General features: G+C 33.6%; 1 protein-coding gene across 1 annotated transcript in view; it reads right to left on the bottom strand.

The window, feature by feature from the left end:
• Positions 1 to 23,928, bottom strand: part of LOC129216895 (solute carrier family 13 member 2-like) — a 47,832-nt gene that overhangs the window by 5,594 nt on the left and 18,310 nt on the right. Inside the window, exons 6-9 of the mRNA XM_054851114.1 lie at positions 23,453 to 23,572; positions 16,518 to 16,595; positions 9,523 to 9,630; positions 1,173 to 1,353 (exon numbers count right to left, since the gene is read on the bottom strand). Coding sequence (XP_054707089.1) covers positions 1,173 to 1,353; positions 9,523 to 9,630; positions 16,518 to 16,595; positions 23,453 to 23,572 — 487 coding nt within the window. The remainder of the gene's footprint in view (positions 1 to 1,172; positions 1,354 to 9,522; positions 9,631 to 16,517; positions 16,596 to 23,452; positions 23,573 to 23,928) is intronic.

Below are 23,928 nucleotides of genomic sequence, written 5' to 3'. Positions count from 1 at the left end.
ATTCGTGAGCTCCTCCAAAAAACCTCCTTTTAAAGCTATCATCACGATATACACTACGGAAGAAGGGGGTCCTATCAAAAATCGTTTGTAATTGAAGTCTCAAAAAATTTCATTAAGTTGCTTTTAAGCAAGTTAAGTGATAGGGGCTGGATAAACTAGTTAGCATTTTTTCCAAATAAAAGACTTAAAATGTAATTTTTTGCTACATATCAAGGCATTTGTGAAAGGGCATGGGAAAAGGGGGTTCTCTCCTCTAGTTTCGAAATTAAAGCCATAAAAACGAAAATTTAGGCTCTCTTTGGTCTTGTAAACAATAGGTATACTCTGAGAACCGCAGCATTTAGAGATCATCCAAGTGTCTGTAGTTGGAATCAAGAAATGATGTAAAAGATGGAGAAAAATTTTGGAAATATAAGTTTTGTTTTGAGGATAGGGATATAAGTTATCTCCCAATTTAGGTTTATAATTCTTTTTCAGTAAAATACATGTGATAAAGTTTGTTATCTTCTCATAATATTTTTTCTTTTTTTTTCCTTAAAAAAATTCCTACAACCACAAGGCTTTGGGAGGGGCCATGGTCCCCCTCTAGATCCGCCCCTGTCTAGATAGCTGGTGATTCAATACATGTGAGGAATGTTTTTATTGCAATTTTGTACTTTATTATGTTGTTGTTCTTTAATCAATAACGAAAATAATTATAAGTGAAATTTTATTCATGCTTAATGGAACAATTTATGCTTCTTTTGAAGCGGAAGAGATCATAACAATTCTTATGTTGTTACATTATGTAAACACATTAGGGTTGGACACATAATTTGCAGTCAAGGGTCCTAAGGGAGAGGAGAGGATTGACACTCAAAATGCACAAGAACGAGTGCAAACAAAACCAAGAATCATCACAGTAACATGACGTTTATTCCAACATTCATCAATATTTGGACATGTCGCTTCTTCACATATATAACTCACCTTTCTGGCACTGTTCCTTTTTCTGCCAATATTCAATTGCGCGGGATTGACGTGTACCGAAATCATCTCAAACGCTTTATAATTAATTATATTGTGGAATAGATATCTTTTTTTATTCAACCATTTTACTTTTTTCGCGATTTTTATTATTCCAAATTGTACTTGATATTACAATGGCACTGTAACAACTACTGTAGACTCACTTGTGTTCCACGAGCAAGAGCAAATCCGCCACCCAATAATATTACCAATCCCCACGGTAACTTTTTCTGAACGGCTGACCATTCGAGTAAAGGACGACTGACATGTGCTCTCCACGGTTCAGCTGGTAGAAGGAAAAGCAGAAAAAGTATAAATATTACTGGAACAGCATCGCCAATGCGTCTGAAAAGAGAAATTTTGATCAGTGAAAATTAAGTTCAGCAGTATTATTGACATTTCAGACCGATTGCTTGTTTATTGGCTTGTTAGACCAAGAGTATTTCTTGTCAGACAGATGATGTAAAGTTGCAGACAAGGTGTAGATTTTACCTTATCGAGATGAATTTCTATGCTTCCTAGACTAAGCGTTTATGCACAACATCTTTATTGTGATCAATTAATTTCTAGGTATTTAGCAATGATGGTATTTTCCCTGTTACAAATTCATTAGTACACATTAGAGCTACGCACTTAGTCTTGTTTCCACAACCATATCAAAGTGACCTACCAAGAAGAACCGTTACACCTTCGCTACGAAGTCTACAATGACCTTCCTTGGCCCAATTCAAAAGTTCAACACTCATCAGGTGATCGCAAAGAATCTCTTCTCTATTTCGTCCACCCGTTCTGCAGCAGACTGACCATTAGTGTCTTCCTTTCGAAGTGTGAGGACAGCCTAACCCAGACGAAAAAGATAGGTCCTAATTCACTTCTCCACTACCATCATCTACCTCAAGCATTTTCAACTGAGGATTTCACGAGTTCATGTAGTGGTGTATTCTAGTGTATAATATTTGTAAGGTCACTATATGTCCTGAGTTTTCCCGGACAGTCTCGAATTTTCAGTCTATATCCTGATTTTAAACTACTTGTTTTTTAGTCCCGAATTGCAACGAAAATCAGGAGTGCCATTGACTAGCGATACTAATGCAACTTTAAGTGCGTTGACCTCTTGTAGGGTAGATTAAGTACCAAAATAAATTTTGATTAATATTGCTCTGATTTTTTTAGGTTAAAAAACGTAATCCAAGAAATATTTACACGTTAAAGAAATATGAAGCTATTTATCAAAATAATTTAGAAGTTTTACAAATTTTTTATTTGATTTAAAAATTAATATTTCTCTTTGATTTATCCTTTTTTTCTTAAAATATGTATTCACTGTCTCAAGAAATATATTAACCCAAAAGGAAATGAACTATTATCAGAAAACGTAACATGTGTGCAGTGTATGCAAGAAGATAAGCAAATGATTACAAATTCAATTCAAAAAATCGTTTTATTAAGAAGCTATGGCATGGAAGGGTTACAAATCAGTAAGTTGTATTGCCATCTCTGGAAGCTATCAAGCCGTAATCCAGCGTGGCATCGAATGAAGTAGGTCACCTATGATTCCATGCGAAGGATCATGCCATAATCTTTACAGTTTGGTATAAATTAATATTATCTTATGAAACTGAAACTTTGCAAATCATGTTTTCTGGTCCATTGGCAGATTTAAGGGGGGGGGGGGGTGCAGGAAAATAAATTTGAAAATCGATTTTTTGTGGCCACCCTAGTGGCCCTATATGTCGCTCGACAGCAAATGTACTAGGATTGGGCCGATAGCCTGGCAGCCTCCACACGCATCTGCGTTGCTCAACGCCCTGAAACTGATTTGGAATTCATTGCTGAAGGTCAAGCTTCCAGTCTGTTTCATTCCAGCTTGCCCCAGCTCAACGCTCGACGCTGCCTATGATGAGGTCAGTCGTAGGATTTATATTGGACATCGACTCCGTACATTAATGTCGTCTAGTCGCATCCGAATTGATTCTTCGATATTAACGGATGCCTGGAAGATGGTAAATAGAGTAGACTCAATGATGTTGATGCTGTTAGTGTGGAAGTGGTCATTGTTATATGCAATCCTCGTGCTTATTTGGGAGGTTCTACCCCTCCATGAAGGTAGCCTTCCCCCTCCGTAATCAATTTTCCCCAATATCTTGCAACTATCACATCGCTCCGACCAAAGTAGTGACCAGTACAAATGTTTGACAAACCAGCTCTTACTATGAGAACTACTATTCAGAGGCCTACTATGTGGTGATCCTTCTCCAAGTCCGATAACTGTTTTTACTGTCGCTGGTTTTGCATCAGAGGCATCTCTAGTAGGGTGGGCCGAAAAAACTTTTTTTGGAAATCTGTTTTTGGATAGTGCGAAAAGTTGCTATATGGGCCCGTTATTACCCATAAAAAATTTCGCTAAATTTGTTTAATATTTAGCCGGCGCTATTTGACCTTGAAAAACTGAAAAAAAGGGCAAAAATGCACTTATTTCAAAAAAAAAAAAAAGGTGGGGGTCAAAAATAAAAGTTTGAAGCTAGTTTCAGCAAACATTAGAAGTATCTGTCAGTGAATTAGTTGAAATCCTCAAAGACATTTATACATTTCATAGAATATTGAGCTACGCTCCTTTAAGACTGAAACATTGGAAAAATGAAAAAAAAAAAAAATAAAATAAAAGTAGTTTCGAAATAAATAAGTACTGAAATGTTACGCAATACGTTACTTAGAAAAAACAGTAAAAATTCAATCAATTTTATGCGACATTTGTACGCCAATTTTAAAAAATGCACACACTCAAATAAAAAATAGTTACATAAGATGCTAATTTTTTAATCTTCGGTTCCAATTGTTTCTCCTGGATAATAAACGGCGCTCAACTACTTCCATTATTCCTAAGATTATTTTATAACTATTTTATATATATTTGACAAATAGAGCCCTGGAGTATTAAAAAAAATGTGAATCCTCTGAAGTCCTTTAAACTGATTAATGAATTGAACGCAAGTATTCTTCTTTTTCTCAAGCCATTTCTTCCTCTCGACTTTATAACCCACTTAAGAGACAAAACCCCCCGACAAGAAATGCTGTAATTCTACACCTCCACAGCTGGGAATTAAGCAATTAAAGGGGTCCTCTCTTGTGTGCAATGTCCCCAATGAGTTGCCACTGAGGCATCTTATACTGGAATTGGACGGTTGCACAAAGTGGCCACATTCATATTCTGGAGCTATCGAACAACTTCTTAGAGATTGTAAAAGAAATCCGGTGGTCAAATTTGATAAAATTGACTGCAATCTTCTGGTTTTGGACATGGAAAATATAAAAAAATTAAGTACTGAACAACAATAATTGTATAGAACCTGTCTTGCCGTAAAAGATGGTAGTTGTCCTTCAAGCGTGGCTGACAGTAGCCCAGGCAAACTCAGTCAGTCATGCGCGATGACTGACAACTACAAAGCGTTTGTTACGCTTGCATATAGGCACTCCAACTCCATCAGAAAACTTTACAATGCTTATAAAGTATGTAATTTTAGTTTATGCTCCAATGTGGTTTGAAATAAAAATGAAACCGAACTGCCAGTACCGCGCCCAACATTTTTGGAAAATGATTTCTCTTGCAAGGCAGTTTCCAGACAACGTTATGGAGATAATTTTTAAAGTTCTGCATATTTCGCTCATCCTGAACAGCTACTGTTGACAATGTTGTTTGACTCAAGAAAATACATTCCATAATTAGCGGTTAGGCGCATTCTGAACTCCAGAAATAAGAAGACGAAGAGCTCGGATGGTGTACGATTTTTTGAGCGTCCTAAACTCAATTTTGAAGCCGTTGATTATATTGATTTAGTTGATTGGGCAAACTGTGTTGTAACAGAGTCACCTCTTACAATGCATCTAAAAGACCAACAATGGAAAGAAATGTGCATACAGAGTTTACTTTCGAGAAATTTCCCTGTCACACGCAAGCTGTGAAACGTTGTGTGAAACTAATAACCGAAGCTGCAATAAAAGTTCGTGGTGAAACTGCACGAGATGGATGCATTCGTGCTAAACTTCAAGCTAGGAAAGAACTTCCATCATTTGATGACAAGGGACAATATTATTCAAAAAAACTAGTATGTTGTGGCCATCACGAAACTTTCTTCTATATTTTTCCTTTTTCTGATCCCTCCTCATGCTTGACGAGGAAGCAATATTCCTAACAAAAACAAAATTACACATGCAAAAACTTGACGACCATCCCAATGTCTGAATTATTGTAAAAACAAAACAAAGAGCGAAAATTGAAAGTTACTTTAAAAGCCTTACTTCAATTAATTACAAATATTTTATTTATTAACAAACATAAGATGGCAACAGTTAAAAATTTTAAATCATTGAGATAATATTTCCGAGCATTTCCATACAATTAAAATCACGAGAAATACGCAGACGACAATCTATTACGATTTATCTTTCTTATTGTTGCATTAATAAAACTATTTTTATTCGCAAAAAAAAAAAAAAAAAAAAAAAAAAATCAACACCTCTTGGAGCGATTGGAGTCAAAATTGAACCAAAGCCTGTTTACGTATGGATTCACATATATTCCAAATTTCAACCAGAACGTAGCATTACTTCTTGAGATAGGGCACTCGCAATGGAAAAAAAGAACGGGCGATTGCGCTACCCCCCCTTTTAGCTGTTGACACAAAATTAAATCAGCTCTTATACCCACTAAGGGCTACTTGTCAAAAAATTTTTGTTTGATTCCGTTCGTTATTTCTTGAGATACAGCAGTCACAATTGACGATAAAAAACGTTCTATAACTCAACCCCCGTTTGAGCTATTGACACCAAAATTGAATCAGCACCTGCTCCTGTTAGGGGCAACATATGGACCAAATTTTGTTTGATTCCGCCAGTTACTTCCTGAGGAATAGCAAGCACGCGTAACTCAAAAAAAGTCCCATTGCTCCACCCCCTTTGGAGGAATTCGCGCCAAAAACTAATGGGCACAAGTTCACATAGAGGCACATATGTGTACCAAATTTCGGTCAATTTCATGCGGTAGTTTTTGCTGTAGAGCGGCCACAAAAAACTGGTCACACACAGACGTGACACACACACACACACACATACATACACACACACAGACAGACAGACATTTTCCAAAAATAGTCGAAATGGACTCAGCACACCTCAAAACGTTCGAATCCGTCAAAATTCGAAATTCGAAAATTTGCACGAATCCAATACTTTCTTCTATATATTAGATATAGAAGAAAGTAATAATATTCATTATGCATGAGGTATTATAAATCAAGTTTGAAGATTTCTTTTTTAAAATTTTATTATCTATGTATGTAGTTCTCGAAAATGTATGATACTATTGCGTGATAATATTTACTATGATTAATGCCGCTATTTAATTAATTAGTCTATGATTTAATTTTGAAAAATGATTTCCACATTGGTTTTTAAAGAAATTCAATATTTTTACTTTCTTCTATATCTAATATATAGAAGAAAGTATTGGATTCGTGCAAATTTTCGAATTTCGAATTTTGACGGATTCGAACGTTTTGAGGTGTGCTGAGTCCATTTCGACTATTTTTGGAAAATGTCTGTATGTATGTGTGTGTGTGTGTCACGTCTGTGTGTGACCAGTTTTTTGTGGCCGCTCTACAGCAAAAACTACCGCATGAAATTGACCGAAATTTGGTACACATATGTGCCCCTATGTGAACTTGTGCCCATTAGTTTTTGGCGCGAATTCCTCCAAGGGGGGTGGAGCAGTGGGACGTTTTTTGAGTTACGTGTGCTTGCTATTCCTCAGGAAGTAACTGGCGGAATCAAACAAAATTTGGTCCATATGTTGCCATTAACAGGATCAGGTGCTGATTCAATTTTGGTGTCAATAACTCAAAGGGGGGTTGAGCTATAGAACGTTTTTTGTCGTCAATTGTGACTGCTGTATCTCAAGAAATAACGAACGGAATCAAACAAAAATTTTTTGACAAGTAGCCCTTAGTGGGTATAAGAGCTGATTTTATTTTGGTGTCAACAGCTAAAAAGGGGGTAGCGCAATCGCCCGTTCTTTTTTTCCATTGTGAGTGCCCTATCTCAAGAAGTAATGCTACGTTCTGGTTGAAATTTGGAATATATGTGAATCCATACGTAAACAGGCTTTGGTTCAATTTTGACTCCAATCGCTCCAAGAGGTGTTGATTTTTTTTTTTTTTTTGCGAATAAAAATAGTTTTATTAATGCAACAATAAGAAAGATAAATCGTAATAGATTGTCGTCTGCGTATTTCTCGTGATTTTAATTGTATGGAAATGATTGGAAATATTATCTCAATGATTTAAAATTTTTAACTGTTGCCATCTTATGTTTGTTAATAAATAAAATGTTTGTAATTAATTCAAGTAAGGCTTTTAAAGTAACTTTCAATTTTCGCTCTTTGTTTTGTTTTTACAATAATTCAGACATTGGGATGGTCGTCAAGTTTTTGCATGTGTAATTTTGTTTCTGTTAGGAATATTGCTTCCTCGTCAAGCATGGGGAGGGATCAGAAAAAGGAAAAATATAGAAGAAAGTTTCGTGATGGCCACAACATACTAGTTTCATTTTTCTCCAATTTTTGATGTCGGAAAGGAGCGGTTAAATGCTCATTAAAATCAATGAAACATTTTATGGGCTCGAACTGGCTCATTATATAACATTTTCGGTGCATTCCAGCAAAATATTTGAAATTTATTTTTTAAAAAAAATTTCGACAAAAATTCATTTTTCTCGGTTTTTCAGTGTCAAATAGCGCCGGTTAGATATTTTTTAATATCCAAGAAATTTTTTGTGAGTGCTAACTAGCTCACTACGCAACTTTTGCGCGCTATCCAAAAATTGATTTCGAAAAAAAAAATTTTTCGGCTTATTTCGGCCCACCCTAATCTCTAGTCTGCATACCTTCCATCCAAGTCGACAGGTTCGTTTTGAATAGTTCTATGGCTCGATAAATCTTACTTTGAAACTCTACCAGCTGCACATCTCATCTGTATGTAGCGCGCTTACCCTTGTCGCTTTCGGGTCGAAATTTTACCAGACTACTTTCCTACCGGGTTTCGTAACTGTATCTCGATTTCTTTTGGGCACATATATGTTTGTTTTGACAGAGTATATATCAATAATAAGAAACTTTTAAAAATATTTTTGTTTTGATATTATGTATACAGGGTTTTTATATACCGTTTAACATGCAAAACCTCTATTTTCGCAACGGTTAGTTCTAAAATGCATACTTCCTTCAATTGTAAAAATGTTCAAAATCAGGGGCGGAATTAAGATATTGAAAGTTTGAAGCAAAAGAAAAAAATAAGACGAAAAATACAAAATTTAAGTTTTTATACGGGCCCTAGGTCCCTAACTTGTGTTTAGGGAAACAATATCCATTGAAAAATAATTCCAACACAAAAATTTTGACATCAGTACGACCAGTATTCACCGAAATATGAAACGCCGCATTTTGTGACTTACACCACTTTACACTCGCCGTCAATAAATTGTGTATCATGGTATGAAAATTTTGAATAGCAATGAAAAATCTAAATACTTTGTTTGTTTTTTTCGAAAACATGTCATTCTTCTAAAATATGATATGTTCTTTTCTCATCTTTTGCCATGGTCCCTTAAAACTTTAAACTCGAATATCTCCTTGAGTTTTGGTCACACAAACGTCATCTTTCTTGCGTTAGTAATATTTTTTGAACTAGAAAGTCGCTCGTCAAGGCATGACGGGTGAAAATTGCTTCTCTTCTTCTACATTTTAACGGAGCAATTGCCTGTTTGGTGATATTTTGATAGTTGAAATTTTAACCTTAACTCCAGTGAATTAACCCTAAACTCCAGTAGATAGCGTTCATAGTTGACCGCTTTTTCGATTCTTCATTCCCCTGAAATGACAGTCTTACCAGTAAAACAGTAAAGTTACCGGATCGAGTTCAGCCTTGTCACAATAAAGCCCAGCGTGTTAAACATTACCAAAACACATTATCAAATTATCATGCCATGGCGCGAGTTATATTGTTGAAGCACGCACGTGACTCGATCATCGGCTATTATATATATGAGGATGTAGATTATTTCCCTAACTTGACCCGTATAAAAAGCTAAATTTTGTATTTTTTGACTAATTTTTTCTTTTGCTTCATATTTACGATACATTAACTCTGCTTCTGATTTTAAACTTTAAACATTCTTGCAATTGGAAGTATGTATCTAGAACTAACTGTTGCGAAAATAAAAGTCTTGCAGGTTAAACGGGAACAGCCTGAACATACATACATACTAACTTCACCCCAGTAACAAATTTCGATCATCGTAATCGGGTCACTTCAGTATTTGTATAGTTCCGAAAATTAGAAGGAAATATTTTAAACAAAACGTTATATCAGCTACTTGTTTTTCTGTTTATTCTTTAATTCGATACATTGGATTAGGTTGGAACATGAAATCGATTTCTTATAATTAGATATGATTGAACCTTACGTTTCAGAGGAGAAGATATCGGCCCAGCCGGTCATAAACTTCGGTTCTCTGAAAATCCAGAGGAACACTAGGATTACGAACAAACTAAACACAGCTGCTTCATGGAACCTGTGAAAAGAAACGATGCGAAACAGTTTCAAAAGCTTCAGAAACAGTTAACTTAATTTCGTCGAGTTGCCATCGGTTCTGCTTGAGCGAGTTTGTTTTTAATAGCATTATAGGGGAATAAGATTTTTTATTTACTCATTTCCCGAGTTGTTTTTAACATAAAACTTATACCAGTCATTTAACTTTCGAACTTAATAATTAATCGCGGCGTCAATTCTGAATTAAATAAAAGAGACACAGTTAGGCATACAAGTATATTACTCAATGTATAAAAGATGATCTTTTCACAAGAAGGATTTTCTTACAGATCTTGCTTATTTTTACTGAAAAACACTAGTCTTTGTTAATGAATCTAAAACTTAACTATTTATTGCTGTACAAGAACGAAAGCTAAAAAGTATATCTTCATTCACAAAAAAAACTAAATGAGAAAAATCAACGTAATAAGCTCACAAATGGTAACAGATATGTATCAGTTATGTATTTCAGAGAAAAAGGAGTTTTATATCAATGCACAATGATGTCAGCAATTACGTATTAGGGGAAAGTAGGGACGCTCATTTAAAGGAAAACATGAATATAAAGACAAATTTCCATGAAAAAAATCAATACTTTTTGAGTGAAGCATAACTCCAAAGCTTTTATAAAAGGTTTTTTTTAGAGGTATATAACTTTAAGTCGGGAACACTGTTTGATCTGTGGGCCGTTTTGATACTTGTCACTTGTTTTGTGTTTAGTTTGGTTTGCCATTTCATCATGAATAGACAACAGGACAGTGCAACACCCCACACAGCGCGTGTCACAATTGATTTATTGAAAGAAAATTTCGGTGAACGAATAATTTCGCTTAATGGACCCGTGAATTCGCCTGCGAGATCATGCGATTTAACTACGCTGGACTATTTTTTGTGGGGCTGTGTGAAGTCTCAGGTCTACACCGATAAGCCACAGACGATTGACGCCTTGGACAAGAACATTCACCACATACCAGTCACATACGGCCCCCATTGCTGCAAAAAGGGATAGAAAATTGGACTTCCCGATTAGACGTTCTCCAAGCCAGCCGAAGTGGCCATATACCAGAAATCACATTTAAATAAAAACGGCAAGGAATCATCTTTTGAATAAAGCCAAATTCATGGCGATTTATATCATTTAACGGTGTTTTATTTGAACCTAAAGTTCTATACCTCTAAAAAACACCCTTTACAATGTAAAGAATATATGTCTTAATATAATATCAATTATTGTATTTGGACAAGACAAAACATATTGAAATGTTTCTTTTTTATTACTAATAAACTCTGTGTACAAGGTCATATATTAACGGTATAGCAAATTTTTTGCGCGCATATTATTATTACTTATTTTTGCGAGTGTATTTTGCGTGTCCTTTGAACAATCTCTAATTAACTAAAAACTCATCCTAAATTAAAAAATTCATAAAAAACATGAATTTAATACAGCTAATAAAGCGGAGACACGTTTGCGCTTTCCCTCATACAATCGTTATGAATTTGCTTTATCTTATTTTATGCTGCTTTTCTTATGAAAGATATCTTAATGAATTTTTCTGTAAATACATCTTCAGCTATATTTACATACATATACAAATAAATAGATTTACTGAACTGCACTAGATAGTTGTTAACTATTTACAGACACCAACGTGAAGTTACCAGAGGCGTAGGAACTTTGTAGAAGTAGGGGGAGCTGGGACACAGTGTAAGAAGTGTCTGGAATCTAAGGGGTAGAAGCAGAGGCGCAACCAGAAAATAATTTTTTTATGGGGTGACGGGGGGAGGGAGGCTTTTAAACGTTTTCCCCCATAAAAAAATGGCTTCGAAGCTTCCATCTCTTATTGAATATTGTATATATACAATTGTTTATGGAGAGAATGAGGTGATTAAACTTCTGGTTTTGAAAAGGAGTCGATTAGTACTCGAAGATGAGCACGTAGAAATAGAGGTGTTTTGGGGTCTCTCCCGGAAAATTTTCAAAATTGTTGTTCTGAAATCGAACTTATAGGTGATCTTTGATAATGTTAAGGGGAGAAAAGGTTCGAAAACCCTCCCTGAAAAATTTTCGAAATTAATGTCTTAAAACACGATTATATGCCATATTTGTTGCCTTTAGTGAAAATATGACTCGAAGGATTGTCTCGATCGATTTTTCGAACGATTTACATCTCCGTCCCAATATTTCGAATTGGAAGTCCTAAAAACGTAATTGTAGACAACCTTCAATGATGGCAGTGGAAAAGGCTATACTAGGGCTCTACTCTGGAAAATTTTCAAAATTGAAGTCCTAATAGAGAGTGTTTTTCAATGATGTAATCAGAAAAAGTTCAGAGGTTTCTTCTTAATTTTTTCGAAATTGTAGTTGCTGAAAAACGCGACTGTGGATCATATTTGTTGGCGTTAGGGGTCCAGCAATTTTTTTGAAATTGAAGTCCCAAAAACGGAATATTACATAATCTCCCATGTTGTTGGAGGGCAAGGCATTCAAAGGACTCTCTTCCGGAAATTTTCAGGGAATTGAGCCTTGAAAACAAAATTTGAGGCGCTTTGTAATAATTTTGGAGGAAAGGGGAGGCTTCGACAGCGTAGCATTTAGAAGACTTTCTTATTTTCTGAGAACTAGAAAAAGGGGAATGGATGAAACAGGAGGGCGGAAAAACAGAACGTTGGATATATGTTAAAATGAATTGTTCACTATATATTATATTGTTCAGATAAATTTTTTGTTTAAAGTCTTTGAGTCTTTGATAGAAACTATAAAATATTGTTGTCTTTTTTTCTGCAATAATAGATGAAAGGTAACAATTTTGGCATAAAAATATATCTGTAAATGATAAAAAAATCGTAATTTTGAGAAAGCAAAAAAAAAAAAAATTTGAATTTTGACATCTGGAATTCAAATTATGTTTTTCGCAATCACGAGTGTGTGTGTGTATGTAGGCGTGTGTGTTTGTGTATGGCGTGTGTTGTGCAGGTATGAGTGTGTGGGTAGTTGTGTGTATGAGTGTTTGTGGTAGGGGGGGGGAATGTGTATGTGTGTGTAGGAATATGTAATTGTGTATGTGTGTAGGCATAAGTGTGTGGGTAGTTGTGTGTATGAGTGTTTGTGGTAGGGGGGGAATGTGTATGTGTGTGTAGTCATATGTGTTTGTGTCTCTGTGCAGGAATGAGTGTGGGTAGTTGTGTGTAGGTGTGTGTGTATATGTCCGTATGTATGCGTGTGTGTGTATGTGTTTGTGTATGTGTTTGTTTGTACGTACGTGTATGTATGCGTTTAAGTGTAGGACATTGACGCTACCTGGAGATGGTTTTCGCTAGAGGAGCAGCATCGTGAGGCCGGTCGACGGTGGTGCTGCAGAGGGTGCTGGTGGGAAAATAATATGATAGCACATCCTAACAGTTAAATAAAAGCAATAAGCAATCGTGATTGCTCAAAAAGCAAGAATAACTGTAACTTCTTAAAGTATAATCTGAGGGGTCAGATAACTTAAAATGAGATACAGTGGCTCCCAAAAGTGTTCGTACACCTTGAAATTTTGTAGTAAAATCAAAATAACGCGAAACTGAATTCGAATATGAAGTCCATTTTTTTTCACAATATTCCTATGCCATTCTGAATAAAACCCAGTAGTTTTTTCCAAAATATTGCCAGATTTTATTTTTGAAGTTTGTCAAAAGACGAAGGATCAGAGAAAAAAATACGCCACAAAAGTCATTTCACACTGAAATATTTTCGAATAAACTCATAATTAAAATTATCATAAGTTGTTTTTTATTATTTTTGCATTGTGATGACACACTGTAAAGTCATTTGGCTTTAATTTTTTGTTTATTTATGCCCTAATATTCTGCTTATTATTTTTAAATGGCAGCTATGCGCATAAACCAAAAACACAATTCGAAATTTGATGTTTTTTCTCTTTCAGTAGCCGTAAATTGGTTTGAAATGTCTCTAAATTAGTTAATTTATACCATTCTATTGTGAAGTGCTTGATAAAATGCTTTAAAGACAAGAATCGGATCGAAAACAAGGTAAGAAAATGTCAAATGCAAAGTTAACAAAGCGTGATCGGAGATTTACAGTTAAAAAAAATGATGAAAAATACACCTTTGGGTGATGAAAAAATTTCTGCAGAATTGAATTAAACATTTTCGTTTAATTTTCCCCTAAAATTATTCTCCAAGTTCTCTGATTACCTGGATTAAATGGGACCTCTTCCTGCAGAAATTTTCTTGTTCGTGCGAAAAACAGAAAGCTTACGTTTTCCGCCGTAAAATCAGTGATAAATAAGCTCAAAACATTTTGGAACAACGTCTTACTTAAAAATAAAAATAAATTCAACATTTTGGGTTAAATTGTTGCATAACTGTAAATAGAAAAAAAAAAGAGAAATTAAATCTAAAGAACTTAGTTGGGATCAGCTAATCAGGACAGTGAAGGTGTTCTTGTGTGAGGATGCAGGACTTGGAAGTTTGAAACTTTTCGATGAATCATGCTGTTCAGTGAAATATTTTTAAAAACAATTTTAAATTATTAGCCCAAAATTTGGCAATCGGAAACAACTTCGTTTTTTTTAAATCAAGATAACGATAAGAAGCACACGTTTGCGTTTGGTGCCTCAAATATTGTCATTAAGCTTAGAAATATCTCCTCAATCGCCAGATTAAACTTAATAGAACATATTTGGAGATATCTGGTGGATATATTACGAAAATACACTATTGAAACGGAAAACGAATTAGAAACAGTAAGACTCGAAGTGCGGCTGATCACTTGCTCAGAAATTGTTCAAAAAAAAAAAAAAAAAAAAAAAAGAAAAAAAAAACAATGAAATCTATTCCCAGACGTTTAAAAGCTATTGCTGATATTCTACTAAATAATAACTTAGTAAAAAGTTAGATTATTTACTAGTTTTTTGACATTTTTTCAAAGTGTACGAAGACTTTGGTGAGATCAAGTTTCTGGCACTTTTTGATTATTGATTTCTTAAAAATCAAGTTTTATTATGTTATTAACAATTTTCATGTAGCTTTGTTAAAAAGTAAATCATAGATCTTATAATTAAATACCCGTTCCAAAACATTAATTTTAACGAATCGATAATGGCGTATTTCATTGAAAATCGTAAGTGTACGAATACTTTTGGGAGCCACTGTAAGTTTTTGGAAAGTTGAAATTATTTAAACAAGTTCAACATTATTTGAACAAGTACAAACAATCTTAGTAACCTTTTTTCAGTCATGTCTGGAGCACCTTCCATGTTATTCATATTTAAATGCCAAACTGGCTCATTATTATCTCTTTTTGTGATCATTGGACTAATGGCGAATCCAGGGGGGGAGGGGGCTATGAGGCTGCAGCCACCCCCATACCCGAAATAAATTCTTTCACCCTCTGTCTATGCATCTTAATGTTAAAAAATATGTATATAATTTCCTACATCCATTCTATCTTTATCAATTAATTTGTTTTCGCTCTTCTTAAGGTTGATACACAAATTTGCGATAGTAACAGGATACAGGAGTGTTAGTTTTCCGAAATTTCCCTTCAAATTTCTGAACTTTTTCCCTACCTGTTCCAAATATTTATACATTTACTAACTGAAAGAAGGAAAGGAGAAAAAAGTGTAGATATAATAGCTACTTGTTTTTCTTTCTTTCTCTCTCTTTAATTTTCGTGTTTAATATCAATTCTTAAAATTTTGTCTTCTTTCTCGCTGTTTTTCACTATTTGTTTAACATCTTTCAGCTTTTCTTTCTTCTATTTCATTTACATCACCTTGTCAGCGTAATTGTTTTGCATCCTTAACAAGAATTGAAAAATTTGCCTTCAAATTGCATAACAAATATGTCTAAACGAATGAAAAAACTTTGAATGTACATTTAAAATTTAGAATTTTAACACTGAATACCAAATTTTAGATAATTTCAAATGTAACTCAGAAAGATTCATTAGTCATTAACATCCCTAGATAGCAGATAATGATACAGAACACTTTCGTTTACATCGATAAACTTTGGTAATGACAAGGAGACCTCAGCAAGAATTTTAACTACCTCAGCCGCCCCCAGAACAAAATTCTGGATTCGCCACCGCATTGGACAAAAAACCGCATGCAAAACTAATAAGAATATGAACTGAACTGCAATGTCGCTCTCGAAAGTCGAAACACGAGCTCAAGGTGGGGAGCAAATCCATATTGGTACTGGTACTGATTTTCGCTGGCCGCGGGGTAGAGCCCACTTTTCCGCATTTCTGGAATCAAGAGATGTTTTAACAGTAAAAAAAGGGTGAAGGTGAATTCAAGTGCATTGACCACTTCGTCTGCCCCCTGCTTTTGTTGCTTATTGTGTGGAAATTCCGAAATTCCTCGAAAAGGCAGATCACATTTTTGAAATCAGGTTTGAGGAAATCAATGTACGGCAATAAGCTGCAATGCTAGAATTTTCCGGGGGAGCTGAGCCGGTTTGAAATATTCCAGGGGGAGCTCAAGCTCCCCTAGCTATCCCGGTTCCGACGCCTATGGAAGTTACGTTAATTAGACTTCTGCGAATTACAAAATCAGAAGATAGTCCGCGGAAAACGAAGGAAGATTTTGAACTCTCCCCTTGATTTTAGTCGATTATCCAGAGCTATAATCCAACGTGATTCGGAGTTTCAAGAAATATTTTTATTTATTATTATTTTTTTTAAATTACCGCCTCTTCATCTTTAAATGTACACTTAAGACTCTTATATTTAAACGACAATTGAATCCATACTTTTCTCTTTCGAGCAATTGATTGACAATGCAGTAGAATTTCGTGCGATACTGTTTTACCTTTGATTGTGTAATGAAACTATTTTTATATGCAAGGATGACTTACGTAATTGTGCCAAGCTCTCGATACCTGGTACAAATGACGTTTTTTATTCTCTGCTTTGTTTCTTTACTGTCTTTTCTCCTAATAGGAAAAAGAAAAAAGCTTAAAATACTAAAAAAGAAAACCTGATATACATTACACTAATTACGTTCTGACAATTGTTTTATGGAAAAAAGTTCTCTATTATTGTTCGCTTCCGAAGAAATTTATGTGGTTATGCAAAGACGAGCACAAATTGGCTAAACAAAATGTTCTTCAAAGTATGTTTTCGTTTTAATAAAAATTTTGTTAATAAATGAGAATCTAATGTAAAGGATAAAATTGGTACCGAATGTACCATTGTACTTTTACGCTATATATAATGAATTATAGATACAACATTTAGTGAATTTTTAACCATTTCGATTATTTTTCATTTCAATTATTGTGTTTGATCAAAGTTACAGGGAAACTGCGCATTGAGCGATACAGTACATTATTTTATATTTTTAATGGACTTAAATAAACGAGCCATTAAACAAGGCTAAGAGGTTCGTTAAAATAAATAAATAAATAAATAATAATAATTCACCAAATAAATTGAATCAAGCCGTTAAAAAGCGGAAGAATCTTTCAAATTTTAGAAAGAAAAAAGACAAGCTAAATAAATGGGTGAATTCCAGGAAAAAGGAGACATGACACTTGAATTTTAAAAATTAATTTTCTGTCACTTGCCATATAACATTCTCTTCAGAAATAAATGAGAGTCTTGAATCTTAACTTGTGTTTCCGAAATGGTTTCATGACTTTTAGAAAATCAAGTGCAAAAAAAAAAAAAAATCAACTTTTTTCTTTGTGTTTCTACTCAGCAAAAACTCTCTTTTTTGTTACATACTGTAACTTCAATAAACTTATTATCAGCATATAATATTTAGGTTAACTTTTATATTTTGAATGTCTAGTTAAACTTTTTGGTAAGTAATTTAAAATTTTTTTTTTCAACCATGAAATAGGTCCACTACTTAAGGCGACAATTTGATGTCCTTCCGTTACCAAAATACTACATCTCAGTTAGTTCACGAAGAACCTATTAGGTAAAGAAACTAATGTTTTTCTATGCAAAGCAGATTTATGTCCTTTGTCAAGGAGACATAGTTAGAATTTTAATATAGATTTAATTTATATGGTGTGGTTGTGTATTGTTGTGACTTATTCCCCCTGATCTAGTCGAAGCTAGACCAGGTCCATGAGTTTATGTATTGTTAGAAAGTCGTACACTAAAAGCGGATTAGTCGTTAGATCTTTGTATATTAGTCCCAAACAAGCAAGAAGATGGGAAGGAGAAGCCTCAGCTGAAGCACATTTAGTGCAGGTCTGAAAGCTTTTCTCTCCGCTGGAAGAAAAGAGGCTCCTAGTATGCCCACACTTGAGTCTACTGATCCTGACCTGGATGGTTCTATCTGCGCCAAGAGCAAGTGCGCTGCCTGGGGATTTTTCAGAATACCAGGAGTGAAGTGGAGGCGTCTTAAACAGATTCCAGGACATCTTAAACTTTGAACATATCTCAGATGATGTAAGACTCCCGAGAGAGATTAAAGGCCCAGAAGAGTCTTCTTTGGCTAGATTATCGACTGTCTCATTAGTTTATATGTTTTTTAATGGTAACGGAAGGACAAAAAAATGCGGTAACGGAAGGACATTTAACTATAATGCTAGTACAAAACAAACTATTATATAAAGTTATTAGTCACATTTTAAACATATATAAGTAATATTTGTACAAAAATTATGTGTGCTTTTATTTAAAAAATAAACTTTTGATTATTTTTTTTTTTAAATGTTTCGTGGTTTTATTTCTACCATTGTATGTAATGAAAATCATGAAAACTACACTTAAAAACTCCTAAGCATGTGAAAATCATTTTGGTATGACATGTTTGTGATATGACAAGCCAATTCAAGCAGAAACATATGCTTAAAAACTTGAAATTTATATTGGAACAATATAATATTGAAACTGCTTTCAGATTTGTTGTCACAAATCACATGAAAAGACTGTTGAGAACATTAATTTAACAGTTAATTCTCATCCTGACTCACAAAATATGCACTATTTGAATCCTGTAACAAGTTATGTTTTTGAATATAATAAATGCTTCAACAAATCGTAGGAGATTTCATTTCAAAGTCAACAGAATCTCAGTTATAAATAATGTTAGAAATGAAGAAACTGTTGAAATCAAAAACATCAAATCATAAGAGTATGCCAAAAGATTCATTACCGTTTGGACAAGTTTTGTTAGTTGGATGGAAGGGAAAGAAATTAACAAAGAGCAATGTTGGACAGGTACTTCATATAGAAGATGAAGGAATAGAAATAACTTGTTTGAGAATACATAACGTGGGAATGATCTTCGTGTTTGCTGAGAAAGAAGATAAATGTTCTGTGGATTGTGATAAAATTATTGGAGTATTTTTAGATTTCATAATTGTAACAGTTGGCTCAGGCATTAGATATCATTGTTTCAGACTGCTGTATTAGCTGAATAAATTTTGTAAGTTGAAATTTACCAAGTTTAATTGTTTTGGGCTTCTTGTCCTTCCGTTACTATCCTTCCGTTACCCTCAACGAATACATAATTCATATGCTTAAAATAATTATTTTTTAAAACTAAAGGTGAAATTGTAATGATTGAACACTCCCGTATGTGCCCTAATTTTTATTGAATTTTCCCTTTTATAGTTTGGCTGAACTTTTGGGGAGAGCATGAGCGTGAAAATCATGTCACAAAAATGTTCTTCCGTTACCGTTTTTTAAATTTGATTTTTAAAAAGAGTTACTAACAAAAAATTCTTGACTTTGGCTTTTTTAGCAACTTACTGTGATGTGTATAAAAGTCTATGCATCAGTTTTTGGAAAAATATGTATTTGGATATGCTCACAGGCAGAAATGCATCGATTTTTTTTGTAAAACTGTCCTTCCGATACTGCTGGAATTCACCAATGACAAAACTTCATTAAAATAATATGCCTGCAAATTATTTTTATTTAAGTGATAAATTAGTTTTTATTTAGTTTATTTCGTTTAACCCATAAAAGTTTAACTAAAATGCAAAATATTCCGCCAGTAACTATGTTAAGTCACAAAACAATAAAAGTTCCCTTTATAGGAGAGGGACATGAGCAGCAATCATGGCAGCGATGTAAGCAATATTTTTCTGTATATATCCAAGATTTAAACAAAATAAATCTCCAAACGCTGCAAAATAATTGTAGAACCAGTAAGGGAAAAGTACCGTACCATATTGAAAAAATCCAACCAAGTAAAGCGTTTCGACAAAAAAAAAAAAAAAAAAAAAAAAAAAAAAACACGATTTTCATAGTTGCAAAGTTCCTCTCCTTTAGAGAAGTTCATTTGTTTACAGAGGCTTCTGTGAGGTCGAATGAGTGCTGGTCTGTTGATCGGAATGTTAGGAAATTGGATGTAGCCTTGCAAGTCGGGCCTCAACCTCACCACAGTTTGTCGTGTGCTCTACAAGTGATTAGTGTACGTTAAATTTGTCGTGGCCGCAGTCTTCCAGGTGTTTGAATCCTCAATGGTGTATAATCACAACAAAAGGTGCTTATTATAAGGTGCAAATAATGGGCGGCAATAAAGAAAATAAAAGGCTACTCTCCGACCATAGTGATTTCAAGACTTGACAGCAATAGTAACAGCCTTTCTATCTCCTAAATAAACTATGCAGTAAAAAGCATAAAATTCTTGCCTCCTATCGTCAATTCTTGTCTTTGAAGAAGTAGTATTTTGCAATCTCTTAACTTTGCGCATATAATGTGTATAATGCTAATAGTAATTGAGTATTTTTCTGCACTGGAGTTACTTATTCAAGTGCAGAAAATTATCTCATTTGATTTGAAAATATATTTATTGTTAAAAATGCGAAAGAGTTACAACACTTACATATTTAGTCCAAACTGAGAGTCCAATAATTATTCATTGAGGAACATCAAAATCATATTTAGAGCTTTTTATTGCGTAAATGAAGCTCAACATTTCCCAACAGGTTTTGAAACGGTGGCGGTGCATCAGCGAGCAAAGTAAATTGCCAGAATCTTGAATTACTTGATTACAAGGAAAAAGAAAAAGGAATCAATATCATATTTGGATTTTTCTAAAAAAGCACGTTTTGGCTAGGTTTCGTGTCTTTCTTAGAAATATGCAAAAGCGGTTGAAATATTTGACAACTTTTTTTTTTTCCAAAAAGAGAAAATTTCTACATTAGTCTGTTAGCACAAAAGTAACCTCAGCCTCAGACACACCTCAGTTTCGAGCCCCTCATACTTTATTTCTCCCCTCAACATAACATAATTCAAATTGTAATTTAGGCATTCTTTTTGCGGTACAACTGTTTATTTATTAATTTTATTTTCTTTTTTACTGTTAGGGTCATTTCATCGTGACGAACGTAACATTTAGAGACTGTTTCGTTACATAACATGAGTTTTAAACGTCTAATAATCATTTACTCTGAAAATGGCACATTTTAGAAATGGACTCGTTTGATTTTTTTATGCGTTTAAATATTAATTACTAAGTAAGCACTAATACTTTGCAATAAAATTAACACTTCTATCAACAAATTTTCACCATGGATTAATTTTTATTGGCATTGGGCAAATTAATTTTTTTTCTCTGTTTTGAAGTGAAACTTTTATGCTAGAGCTTTGAATTTCTGATCCCCAAACTTTTTGTGTGACGGAAGTGACGTAGTTGTTTTTTAATTGTTGCCAGAAAAATTGAAAAATGATAGCGTTTAAATTTAATTTTGTTAATAAAATTAATAATTTAATTTTAAGGCTTAAGTGTGCATATATTTGAGGAGTTTGGCCACTTTAAACATTCCAAATAGTACAAGTTTTCAAAGATGTCTTTGATTCAAATCAAGTCATCAGTTTAAGATCGCAATCCACATTGCTAAGGTTTAGCCTTGAATATAGTTTGTTAACTTTTATTACCAAAATTAACTTTATTCTTACTATTATTTTTTATTGTTTTGACAACAATTAAAAAGCGGATTTCGAAATATTTTTAATTTTCTCAATGTTTATAATCTATTTTCTATATTAAAATATACAATCATGTTTTGAATGTGCCTAAGTCAGAAGCAGAAAGATCAAGAGCTTGGCGTGAGGGAAAACGTACGGGTGAAATTGCAGTTTAGAATGCAAAAAAGAGGAAAATATAAAAGTTTTACTTCTATCGTGGGTCTTTACAACACACTTTTTTTTTTGAATCACTCACAAGCAGAACTTCTTTTTCCAGAAAACTATTAAGAAATGTAATCTTCTTTATGGAAAAAAAAAAATGCAATTGCCAGATTGTTTTTTCATGAAGGCTTCTTCCAGGAACTTTTTGACTTTCATTTCGACCACAGTTATTCCAGTATTAGTATTATTATTATTATTTGGCAAGGTAACATAAAAGAGCCTATTGTTTCCTGGGACAACTTGGAACAGCATGCTTTTTGAATCTTTCTGTTAACTTGGCATGTTGAGAAAGGTGAAATTGCATTGGGTTACAACTCTATACAAAGTTTGCTTACTAGCTTCCCTGTAATTGATTCTAATCTCCCGACTTCTCATTTTTGAGATTTTTCGGTCTTCTTGATTTTTTTTAATTATTTTTTTTAATCGTTTTGTTTGTGTACGTGTGTGCATGTGTTTTTCACCGTAATATTCGCATACGCTCTGCTGCTTTTTTCCTGTCATTTTCTCTTTGTTCACCTGCCATTTTTGCTCTGCTTTAACTCTTTTTTTGAGCTGTCGTTTTTTCCATACAATACAAACCAAGCAAATTCCACAATTATGTGTTAAAAAATCGAGCTAATTGTTGTAAAAATTACAAAATATTATGCAGTGACATTTAAAAAATTGAATTGTTTCAAAATATACAGTTCATTTATTTCTCATTGAACTAAACGTTCGAAACATGTAGTGTTTGTTTCAAGCGATTACGTTCGTCACAATCAAATGTTACGTTCGTCTCGCTGATAACTAATTGTTTAAATAGTTTAATATGAATTGAACATTTTAAATGCATCTTAGGTAGCTTTTGGGAAGAGAATAAAACGAAAAATATCTTTTTATAGTCCTATAAAAAGTGTGGAAGGGAAAATACGACGTTTTGTGACCAATGTAACACGTCGTTTAACACAGAATTCAAATTAGGCTCAATGAGAAAAAAATATAATTTCAATGCAAGAAATTAAATAAACTGAAATCTCAAAATGTAAGCAATAACTAAAAAAAAAAAAAAAACAAATTATATCAAATGTATGCTTAAAAAACTACAGGTCGCGTTTCTTGAATGCTTTATAGCTAAAATGCACATGTTGTTCTTGGAGATCTTAAAGCAGTAATTATTCTACGCAGGGCATCCATCTTGAAAAATGTTTTACCAAATTCGAAAAGTAAGAATGTTATCTCCAAAATGATATATAACGCATTGATATAAATTGAGTTTGAAATTTCCTCCTACAGGTTGACATTTTCGTGGTTCACCCGTTTAGTAAAACAGTGCATTGGAATAAAATAGTTATCATGTCGTTATTGAACATTTAAAATACATTATTAAAGAATGAAAAATAGCTTTTGCTCCTGCACTAGTTGTATTTAGAGAAAAGATTCTATTTGAGGATAATTAGTAATGTTTTAGTTTTATATTTTATGGTTTTCTTAATTAACAAGAGGTTTATTGACTATTTTAAAAACTTCTCGATTGTTTCATTTTCAAACTAAAAAAAGCTAATTAAGATTAGGTATAACTATGAACATGGATTATTAATGAATAGTTATTTGCATATTAACAAAACAAAACAGAATTGAATGGAGTTTAACAATGTTGAAATGTTACTCTATTTATGTATCCATTCAAAGAGAATTTTGCAGCGTATCTTACCAGCAAGGAATGTAAATCAACTGAAGAATTATCCAACCAATTGTAACGCATATAACCATTCCTGGAACATTGTACAACATCCAAGAAGCGAATGTAATCTCTGAGCTCTCGGGAAATAATCTGCAACATAGATGCACTACCTTAAGAATAAGTTTTTTCTTCAAGGGATGAGAGACAAAAAGTTTCATTAACTAAAACTTGTTTTCATTCTTTCTTTCTTTTTTATTAAAAAAAAAAAAAAAGTTTCATTTAGAATGGGCGATATACAGGATGATTCAAAAAGATGGACACAATTTCAAATTGCTATATTTCCTGTAATATGCAGTGTTTTTGAATTCAGTAAATTACAGAGAGTATACACACAAGGCAGTCTACAGATGTTCAATATGCCCTTCTCCAGCTGCGCGGATAACCTAGACCAGGGGTTGGTAACTAATTTTAGTTGAGGTTCCGATAGTTTTAAGATGTTTATCGAG

This window comes from Uloborus diversus, chromosome 1 (genome assembly GCF_026930045.1).
Source record: "Uloborus diversus isolate 005 chromosome 1, Udiv.v.3.1, whole genome shotgun sequence".
Classification (NCBI taxonomy): domain Eukaryota; kingdom Metazoa; phylum Arthropoda; class Arachnida; order Araneae; family Uloboridae; genus Uloborus; species Uloborus diversus.
The sequence above is the reverse complement of the archived record's forward strand: the minus strand, read 5'-3'. Positions and strand labels throughout refer to the sequence as shown.